This window comes from Alligator sinensis, unplaced genomic scaffold (genome assembly GCF_000455745.1).
Source record: "Alligator sinensis unplaced genomic scaffold, ASM45574v1 scaffold219_1, whole genome shotgun sequence".
Classification (NCBI taxonomy): domain Eukaryota; kingdom Metazoa; phylum Chordata; order Crocodylia; family Alligatoridae; genus Alligator; species Alligator sinensis.
In genome coordinates this window covers 4,198,654-4,210,213 of record NW_005841866.1, presented here as the reverse complement: position 1 = coordinate 4,210,213, position 11,560 = coordinate 4,198,654, and the positions used below count along the sequence as shown (strand labels likewise).

The following is an 11,560-nucleotide window of genomic DNA, read 5'->3' as shown; positions in this document are numbered from 1 at the left end:
CCCAAGAAGAGTCTTGCACTCCTCAGGACACTATGACAGGGGTTGCTGGCCCCTCAGGGTCCTTGCCGCCTTGCAAGGGGGACACAAGTAATAGGGCTTGGGGCTGAGGGGGGTGAGCCTGTGCTGTATGCACTACTGCGGGGGCTGGTGCTGTCCTGGATGCCACTCTCCAGCGGATAGAAGGGGCCACCAGACAGGAGTTTTCCTTTATGGAAATCAGTTCAATCTATGTAGGTTAGACTAACCTGCAAAGATTGAATCAATTCAGGCTCCAGCTTTTTGAATGTCTGTCCCTAGCTAGTAGGAGGAAGGACCCAGCACAGAATCTCAGACTATTTTAAATGTTTAGCAAAGATGTACCTACTCCATATAAATATACCACAAATTTCCAAGCAGGAGGAATACCGTATAGTTAGTTCTAGAGAAGGCAATAGGACTCACATAACACAAGGGTGATCAACCTACAGCAAGAGGTAGTGGTATGGGCAAACTCTGTGTGTGCCATTTGGCAGATTAGGGAGGGGAGAGGCAGCAGAAGAGTCGATAGGGTGGGAAGAAGAATGCAGAGCAGGACATTAAGCAGTATGCACAGGGCAGGGAGTAGAAAGTAGAGAAGGATACTGGGCAGAAAGCAGCTCAGCAGACTGGGTAGAGGAAGGGGATCAGAGTAGCACTCAGGAAGGACACAAGCCTAATGTATGGCATGTCTGTCAAAAAGATTGGCCCACACTGATATAGCACATCTCAGCCACATAAATTGCCTGCACATTTTCCATGCTATAGAATTTAAATATGGTAAAATTATAATTAATCAATTCAGCATTTCCAACTGCCTTCTTCCTAAATTCTAATAAAAGAAAATCCTTCAGATTTGTGAAGAATAAACTGCACAGATCCCACTGAAATCTCAAAGTCACAGTAGCCATTTTTCAAAAGGTATTTTGAATGCCCCATTTATTTCTTTACTTCAATGAAAAGGAAAGTTCACCTTATTGAATGGTAGATCAAACAAAATCCAAGACCCTGTTATTAAAATGGGGTATGGATATTGATGAGATTTTCATATTCTTAATTCAAAATGTGAAAATTCAATTAAAAATCCAACATTGTTTGAGAATAACAAATTAAATACAGAGTTTAAAATCAGTGGGACTTTTCCTTATAGTTAGCTGCTACTAAAAAGTAGACAGAATATCAAAAACCCTGACTGAAGGAACTTAGTTTGGCACCTGGCAAGAAGCTTGGATGATGAGATTTTTAAATAACATTACAACATGTGGCTCTCCAGAGCAAGGTTCCCTCCTGCAACACACAGCATTTCAGACTGTTAACTGACATTAGGTGGGTAGACTACTAGGGGTAGATCCAGGAGGTGTAGTTGTTCAGTCGCACCCCTCTGATCCCTACACCATCCAAAGTTTAAAATTAAGTGCCTGACACCGGCAGCAGAATTTCTATTCAGGCAGCAGTAATTGAATTACTTGACTTCATGGCTCATTGTAATCTACCTAGATCCTTCTGAATTCTTCATTCCATACGTGTTAATGACCCTGGCTCCCTTTTAATGGTCTTAATGTTCCAATAATCAAGCCAGCCTTTCTTCTACAGTTCTGTTATCTGGTAGCTGCTCTAGTAATGCAGCTCCTATTTCACAGCCCTGCAGCCTGCTTTTAACTCTAGCTAAAAATATTAACTCAGGTGTGGAAATGTTAACTCATATGGGCATTAACTCAGCTGTAGAAATAACTTCCAATGAAGTAATGGATGCAAAATCGAGATGCTTAAGAAAACTAAATTTTATGAATCTGAAAAAGATGTACATTTAATTCTAATGACCATAGAACTAAAGAAACAACATCTTTTGATTTTTTTTTACCAAGTTGGTTGTGAGGTTTTTTTTACATAATATATGACTTGGCAAAGTAATACATATTCCAATGAAGTTATTTGTTTTTTGCTTCAATCTTAAACTGAATAATACAGCCATGGGCCCCCTGCGTATTAGTAAAGCTTCTAGTTTCTTTATAACTGGAGAAAAATGTGTGTTATATGTGATGGTACCACACAATCTGCACCCCGCTTATCAAAATACTAAATCTGTCCATGTACAACTGATATCATGTGGGGACCAAATCAAGTCTTTAGTGTTCTGAACAGACGTAGTAGACAATTTACCACCAACTATAGCACTAGGGTCCAAGTTGCTATTAAAAAACATGAAGGGAAATAATAAAGCATGCACTGCTGGCTTAATTTTGTTAACTGTGAATCAAATATCTTGAAACTTACCAAAGGAATTGTCCACGTAGAAGACCAAATACAAGACAATTATACCATTTTTAAGTCAATCTCTTTAAATGATGCAGTAACTAAATTGTTTAATTAATTGCTTCTATTAAAAACAGAGATGCATACTATTTTCACGTTCACATAATATAGAAAGATTAAGTGGAATTTTTTCACATTTTTTAACAAAGAAATCAGGTTAGGACCAAGTGTGAGATACTTAAGACTAATGGGTTTTTGGGGGAAGTTATTAAAAAATAATAATAGAATGGAAAGCATTTTTCAGTCTTGATAAAGGTCAAATCTGTGATAATTTCTATGATTATATTCAACTTCCATGAAGTGCTCTCCATTGGCAGATCCAAATGGCTGTCAAGATTCACTTTACAGTTGAAACAAAGGTAAGTTACATGACTGGCCCCAAATTGCACAAGACAGGAAAGAACTGGGAACAGAACCTTAGATCACTTTATATACCATCTATCTACTACTCTCTTCACCAGGTTACTTTGATGAAATGATTTATTTACTGTAGACATTTATCACTGAACTTTGCCCAAATATGCTGCTGCTATGAAGAAGGAACGGCTTTTAACAGAAACCTAAGAGCACGCTCCACATGTAAACTCATGAAAGGAGGAATCTTTTAATCTCCAGGCCATAAAAAAAACAATAGCTATCAGAATGATTAGGTCTTGAGTTAAAAGCAAGGTTATAAAACTTAATATTTACTACTTGTACAATATAGTACTTTACTTTTTAAAGCCTTTTTAAAAGCACTAACTAATTAATTCTCATAACACCTCTGTAAGGTAGTCAGGTGTTACTATCCCCATTTTACAGCTGGGAAAACAGGTGCACAGAGGTTAAGTGACTTGCCTAAGAGCAATGAGTCAGCAAGAAGATGCAGTAGTTCCTGTCTCTCAGCATCTCTCTGAGCATTCTAACCACGCAATGCATGAGAAAATGTAGGGGGGAAACAGATATTCAAAAGGGATTATATCACTTTCTCAATTAGCTTTTAAGTGCTTCTATATATGCAATTCTTTGTAAATAATCATTATTTTCACAACACTTTGCCACCCCATCCACCTGCTTTCTATATTTCTTCACCTGTTTCTAGAACTTTTAAGTGAGAGACCAGGAAGACCTGAGGAAGTCAAAGTGTCCTGAGAAAGGGCATTTTGTGCTCAAAGGCTAGTTTAACATTTCTCCCAACTATACAGTAGGTGCAGCTAAATGTGCATTTACATCGCATTAAATTTACTGCACATTAAGTGGAAATAGGCCAGTGTCTACATGTGCAGGTGTTAAAGCTCATTAACTCTGTGTGTGGTCTGACTTGGGACTAAAGTTAGTCCCAAGTCAGTCCAAACACAGTGTTAGGGCGCAATAAGGTGTCAGTAACATGTGTTACTGAGCAGTAACTAATCAGGCATAAATTTGATACCTGCATCACGGAGGTATCAATTTTACACCCAAGTCGGTGTAAGTCAACTGGTTAATAGTTACTGCACAGTATGGGCTAGCTGATGAGACTGTCTGGCAGAGGGGAAGTGTGCAGGGATATGAGTACAAAGTGCAATAGAAAAGTTGCATCTTTTATAGCTTTGTAATACACTGAATAACTAGAGGAACCAATCAGATTCCAATGATCACAGAAGAAAACCAATTACCACTCACCATATAGATGCCTCTGCAGGTACATCCTATTTCACTATGTTGGTATGTGTACCATCATCCCCTTACTATTGAACCTCCTTCAATTCTTGCTGTCTTCCTGGAAGATGTGTCACTTGACCTATTGTGCAGTCCCTTCCAGCCCTACTTTCCTATGATCCTTTACTCTCATAAGCGTTGTCTGCAAGAGCCTTGAAACTCCTTGCTCGGTACAAATTGATAGCCCAACCTGGTACTATCTTCCAAAAAGGGAGAGGGAAGTGGTGAACATGGTTAGAAGCTAAGACCTCATTAAACTAAGGAGAAAAAGGATCAAGGGGAAAAGAGGCCTTCAAAAAGCTGAGGCCTTGTTGAGTCAAGGTTCTAGCATTAGCAAGACAGTGTCAGGGGTATAGGGTTTCTAAATTATCCAAAAGGTGTCAACGAAAAACCCTTGCTTCTCATATTTCCTGTGGACCTTCATGGCTACAACAATATTCCAAACCTAAAGACTTTAAAACCTTAAAACTGGTGTTTATTTGGTCCAACTCCATCATTTTTCATATAAGTCTACACTGGTCTCCCCAATTAGTTCTTAATTTCTCTGTATATATGTTCTTCCTTTCACTAAATTAGTATAGCACCACTAGAACACAATACAACCCTCAAACAAGTCAGTAGAAGTCTTTATACTGACTTAAATGGATGCTAGAACAAATCATTAACATTTCTATTTTTCCTGATTTCTTACTGCCCTTATATTATGCTGTTTCACTGCCTCTGGCCAACAATGTGCATTCACTCACCTTTTCTTGCCTTGCTAAAACAGGGAATTTTAGGCTAAGGGAATAATTCCGTAGCTGTACAAACAAAACAGTCTCTGAGTGACCCTTTCCTTTCAGGCTTCCTACCTGTGGGTCACAGAGTATATGACATACAACAACAAAGAAAAACCCCAAACTCATCCAGTGTTGTTAGTAAAACAACACTAGAAAAACAGTCTGAGTAGCAACTGGATGTTGAAAACTCTTTGCTCAAAGGTACTGACCATTTCTTCCTTCTACTTGCTGTTCTAAAGTTCTGTCTAAAATAGATGACTCTGGCATTTGGAAATGCAAGGAAGTAAATAGTATAAGCCTAACTATATAAGCTTTATGGTGATGGGGGATTCCCCATACAAAGGATTCCCTGTTTGGCCTGTTGGAAAAGATGCCCTCCAAATGATGGAGCTAAAGACCAGAATCTGTCCTTCATATACTGGGTTTTTTATAGTAGTTTCTATAGTAGCTGTCACAGTATTATCTAAGCCTTTCTTTTGTAAAGGAAGTCTTTACAGAAGACTTATAATGGGCTCCTGCTCCTTTCCCTTCCCTGATTATTGGGTATTTTGCTTGAGGCTTGTGGGTTTTAGTTTTTGTTCTTTATTTTGATTTGATCGTTTCATTGTTTTGCATAAGTACTTAAATCTTTGCAAATATAGTGGAAAAGTGTTGTGGGAGACAAAGAGCTTGCAGCACATCTTAGAAGTGACCAAACCAGCCTTCTTCCACACCGCGATCAAGAATGCTGTCTCTATATTTTAGATATTTTATTCTGGACTTCTTAAGTTCCATAGTTCCAGCAGAGATGGAGTCATAGCAAGGGTTTGGCCTTCTGGGGACTCTGAACGTTAGAAAGTCTTTTAACTGAAGATAAAAGTTGTATAGGACAAAAACATTTGCAGTATTCCACAGTTCAAGGGACAAGTCAGTCATAACTGTTTTGTCATGACCCACTTCAGTGCCAGGGTAGACTAAAAGTGGGTCTTCTAGTCTTGCTCCCACCCCAAACTCCTTATGAATGTTTAGTAATAGTCCTTCACAACTCAGTGTTCCATTTCCCTAATCTGTCACATTATACCCCAAACTCATTCAACTCCATACAGATCCAACACCAGATTTAATATTAGAAGATGATCTCAGTTCTGTCTGGTATTTCTCCTCCAACCCTCTCCCACACCAGTCTTATTACAGACAGAAGCATTCTGTTATTTAGATTTAAAAGGGTACCTTGATAGGAGGAAAGATTGGTATAAGAGTAGAAGCTTTCTCCCTCCTATTGATTTTTTTCAGTTATTAGAAATTCCAGCTGAACTACAAAGCCTGAAAAGCCTAAAAACCACCTCTGTTAACAATTTAACATCTTCACAGAATCATAGAAAAGGAGGGTTGGAAGGGACCTCAGGAGGTCATCTAATCCAATCCTGCTCAACGCAGGACCATCCACAACTCTATCATGCCAGCCAAGGTTTTATCATATGCTGATCTGATTTGCACTGACAATGGAAGCCCTCCTACACGCACTAAATCTTTTGGGGTGTGAACAGTTTGACAGACATTTAATTATAGAATCTAAAAAGAAATGGCTCACTATCTGACATAGATCAGTCCTTGGACAGGTTACTGATTTCACTTTGGGAAATGTAAATATTTCTCTTTCATCCTTTTGCATTTGTCCAGTGGGAAAACGGGGGCTCACCCGAAGTTACCTCTGCTTGACTCTTGATGAAGCTGGATCTCTGTTGCTAGTAAGAGGACCATTCATTCTCAGTTATTCAGCCCAGATATGGACAGATCTGCATTTGATGCACTCTGAATCCTACAGTGCTTCCTATTCAGTACACTTCAGCTTTGTGCAGACAGGTGGCCTCCCCCTTCAACAGAGCATTTCAAACTGGCTGCAAAAATATATGGCAGCACTGCTATCCAGCCAGTGAAGAGCAACAAAATAATTTATATATTTCCCTTTGTGACAAGACCAACCTGTAATTTTTGCCGCCTTTTCCTCTTGATTCACTCTGTTCTCTTCATCTTCTTCATTGTCTTCCTCAAAATCATCTAAATTTCCAATGTCAGCTTGCTTCATACTCATCAAACTAGCCAGGCTTTGCATGTCTTCATCCCTACATGATAAATAAATAATTTAAAATAATTTAAAAAACCCATTAATGCCAGGCTTGATACTGTTTTATTGTTTAAAAAAATCCCTTTTCCTTATTAGAGAGCCTGGTTTAAACTGTCAATCTAGATGGGCTTTGGATAAGATATAATTACATGTACATAGTATTATTTCTACATTACAAGTTTTCCCATTACAAAATGTTAAAAAAATTATTAAGTGTTAACTTAACTCTTTCATTTTAAATTTTTTAATCAGTCCAGAAGTTAGAGAGAACAATAATTTCCTTGTTTTGGATAAGATGAGGATACTTGGTCATCCCCCTGCTTTTATGCACTGTGTGATCTGTAACCACATCTTCTAAACTCCAAGAGACTGTTCAGTAAACATGAACTCCTTTCATAAATGCACTAGTACATTAGCTAGGAAAACTCTTCCATCTGAAGGGCCAACATCTGTCCTTGCATGCATGTACCACTGAAGTGTTGATTACAATTGAAGCTTGCTGAAAACATGGCTGTAGGCAAAAGATTTAAAGCAATGAATGTTCTAAGTGCATTTCCATAGTAACCAACATGTCTTTAAGCATTTGATGTCATTCTTGAAACGTGGATGGCCTCATCCCTTTTTTAAAAACTCTTTTCAATGTTTTTCTATTGATTAGTTATACTATTTTATAGTAACTTTGCAACAGTCTATTCATCCTCTTGCTCACAGTAATTGATATTTTTTAAATGGGCAAGTAAAATATCATCAATTTCCTTTCTCTCACTTTATAAGATGATCATGATAAAACAGGATGGGTGGATTTGATGTCTGACACTTTCATAACAATAATGAAAATTATTTTAAAAGCTATTGTACATGATAAGGAACTAACAGATATGCACAATCCAGGCCTAAATTCTGCACACTCATACAAGAGTTACATAACACACATGAATAGTTTCAATGGGTTTAATGCCTGTTTAAATTGTGAACATTGGGACAGGAATTTTCTTTTATGTTGTTTTTGTATGCTACTTAATGAAATGTGGTCCTATAGCTTACTAGAGGCTTCTAAGTGTTCTTGTGATATGAATAACAATAATTAAGAACAAGAATATTCAATAAATAGCCATCAAGAAATTGCAAAGATGCCTCTCTTATTGTGAAACCCTCACAATAATATATACACACTAGCAACTCATATTCAGGTATAAATCCTAGTCTTCTAGCAGCAATGAGGGGGAAAGTTCAAGATGATAGTCTATCAAGTTAAACATACAGAAAATCCTCTACTGTTGTTTTCACTTTCTTGATAGTCAATAATTTAAAGCCAACTCTTGAACCAAAGAAATTAAATGCTGCATCAGCACAGCCAGAATACAAAAACCTATGTATTACAGACTCACTGTTCTTCTGTACACAGTGATGATGGGAGCAACAGACCTTTAGATCTCAAATGCAACAATTCATCTGTGTTCTGGAAGTGGGAAGGCCTCCTAAAGAAATATTTTTATTTTTCTTATTTTATTATTCTATAAACACATGTAGAATACCCTTGTTTTATTCAATAAGAAAGATTCAACAAAAAAGCAAAAACCTCTAATGTAATTCTATTTTAAGTCCTATAATTACTTTCTGATAAGACTAAAAAAGTTTTTTCTCTTTTTTAAATCATAATAAAATGATCATAAATATAAGGATTTTGTTGTTATAATATAATGAGTTAAATTATTTCCCTAGAAAATCATAAAAGAAAGTTGAGAACACATTAGGGGATTCTGAACTTTATAAAATTATGATAGCCTAGAGGAGATATGAGTCAATGTTAGTTCAGTGTATAGTTTTGTAATGTGTACTAGACCACACCTACAATTTTCTGTTATTTCTTTTTCAGAAGAGAAGATATTCCACTTGTTTGTAAGGTTATTTATGAATTGAAACAGTACGTCCTTAAAAACAAGCTGATGCTACTTCAGTTTTTGGCTGTTAACTTATACATAACATTAAGCATATTCTTGAATACTATCACTTTCAGTGAGACTTTAAGTATGTGCCGATCTGAAGAGATATGCTTTTCATGAGTCAGGGCTTAAAACAGCAGTATCACATAGCCTAAAACAGAGATTTCCTCTGCATGGACTCTTGATGAGTCACAAAAAGATGGGGCTAACTTCTCCTCCTCATTTCCAGTTGCAAAAATGCATTAAATGACAGATAAAAAATCATACATTTCTAATATTATTTTTTTTAAAACGAGCACATACTCTGGTCTCCAAAGGGATGGCCTAGGATAGCAAATGGGAAAGGAAGTTTTTTGTGCAATTGCGAATGGCAGAACATACAATCAATTAAGAAACTCTCCATGCCAAAATCCAGACAGCAAAATGAATAAGTCTGGGATGCCTTTTATCAACAGTTCTGAGACAGGGCACATGCTGTATAAGGGTGGGAAGCATCAACTGTCACCCTCCGGTCAGTCAAAGCTGTCCACAAGACACTGATATCCAGAAAAAAAAAAAATCAGCAGACATGGAAAATTCACCTGTTCTACCATCTCTTTATCCTGCCAGCCCCATATTCTCATATTCTATATGGAAAAGAAAGGGACAGAAAACGAGCCAATTTGCCAAGCATTCTGCTCCCATCAATACAAAAGCAGGCATCGTGCCTCAAATGCTTTAAAAATAAAGGGAAGAGCATCCGGAAAGACAGTCCCTAGCCTCTCTGCTCTGAGGTTTGCTGAAGTAAAATAAATAGGGCAGTCATGCTACACAGGAAATGGGAAGATCAACGTGCAAGTGAGGTGGTTTTACTGAACCCTACCCTGAGCAACCCAACAATGATCCCTCTGCCCCTTTCATCCTAACCCTGCAATAACAGGCTTAGGCTCTTTTCGGTTCTTGTGGAAAAGGGGTGCTTCTACTCAGTTTCCCCCAACCTTTCTTCTAGGTATGTTTTTGAGTAAACCCTGATGTTTCACTCCAAACCTCCCTCAACTTCTGCTCTCTTCCAAAGCTGTGGATATTTTTAGGCTGATGCAAGCTATTTAAAAGTTAGGAGTTGATTTCTGGTCTCTGGTGAACAGGAGACCATAGTCAGAATAGGAAACTACTTTTACTGAGACTCAGAAACAAAAGTATGGCAAGAATGATTGCTATGCTGAAGGATACTCTCAACTCCTGCCATTCTATACAACTAGAGTGCTCTCTAGTCACAGAGTTCTTTGAAAGGTAACACAAAGCAGCCTATCTGGTGAAAAACTTACGTGGCTTTTCCTTCCCTCAGGAAAATACATGATAAAGAGAACTGCAGGGTGGCAGATACCACTTTCTTAGACAAAGGCTTGAATTTTAACTTGACATCTGTCTGTGTAGGCATGGGGCTTGCGTATTGCTTCATGTTGATAATGCTGGTGGCGAGCGCTTTTCTACGTCCAGAAGGCGATTCCTGAATGTAAACATAAAGCAAAAAGGAAAGAGTTGTAACATATATAAATTGGAATTTCATAGAAAACAACAACAAAAAGCCAACATCCTGAATAGATCTACATTGTTCTTTTTTTTTTTTCTTTCTCCAACAGGAGAGGCGATACAGCCTGGGAAGTATTGTCTGGAGATACAAACTCAGTTCTAAGCCTGGCTCAATTATTATGGGTGAACTTAGAGGAAAGGCTTAGCCCACTGAATAAAAGCTTTTCTTCTGATCCCAGAGGATCAGACTCTAAATAACTAAGGCTTCGATCCAGATATGGGATCCATACAGGAGACTCATATATTCACTGAAGTTAACAGGACTCTGCATGGGCAAAAGAATCTAACTGTATTAATCCAGTTGCAGATCGATAGCTCAGTACTGGACTGATAGTGCTTACCCATCCTATAAATGAGTTGTGAAAATTACTGTTTATATATTGCCTTTAAAAACCTTGAAGTACTGTATAATAACAGTAATAAAAACATATGTATTATTTTGTGCATAGACTAGAGTTTAAGCATTGAACTTAAATTACATAGTTCTCTGAGATATTTTCTTTCTAACATACATTGTTTCCATATAATATGAGTTTCAGATTTCTAAAGTTCTAGAATTAATAATAAAACCTTTGAGAAAACAATGAGTAAAATAAAAGCCTGACTTTATCTTTATTTCAAGACAAAGATGTTGCTCACATTTAGAATACAGATATACATTAATAAAAAATGCATCTAAGAAGCTACAACAGTTTAGCTCCCAAACCTCAGCATAATAATAAAGAAATAATTATATATGTCTAGTAACAAAACAAAAAAGCCCTGCTGTTAACTCTTCTGAAAAAGGTCCCCATAATAAATCTACACTTTCCTACAGTCGACAATTTATGTTGAATAAAGAATACTAATTCAATCAAAACATTCAAGCATCCTTTTTCAAAGTACTTGACATTTCTGCCCAGTAGAATAAGTCAGAATGTAATATGTCATCCCCAAAGAATACCTTGTTTAAAAAACTAGCCTTATCTGTCAGATTATGCACAGCAATATAATACAGAACTATTAGTGCATGTAGATACCTTATGAATGAATTTAAAAAATGCATCAAACACTTGAGAAGGATTTAGGCCCTCTCAGAAGAAATACTTAAGAATATGCAAATACTCTCAACTGAATCAAGTTGAACAGATGTGACTATCACAAACAATACAAGTGCTCTT

The 11,560-nt window shown here is 37.2% G+C and overlaps 1 protein-coding gene across 1 annotated transcript in view; it reads right to left on the bottom strand.

Annotated features, from left to right (window-relative positions):
* EHBP1 (EH domain binding protein 1) overlaps positions 1-11,560 on the bottom strand; it is a 355,074-nt gene that overhangs the window by 185,876 nt on the left and 157,638 nt on the right. Inside the window, exons 5-6 of the mRNA XM_025192426.1 lie at positions 10,136-10,317; positions 6,747-6,886 (exon numbers count right to left, since the gene is read on the bottom strand). Of these exons, the coding sequence (XP_025048211.1) occupies positions 6,747-6,886; positions 10,136-10,317 (322 nt within the window). The remainder of the gene's footprint in view (positions 1-6,746; positions 6,887-10,135; positions 10,318-11,560) is intronic.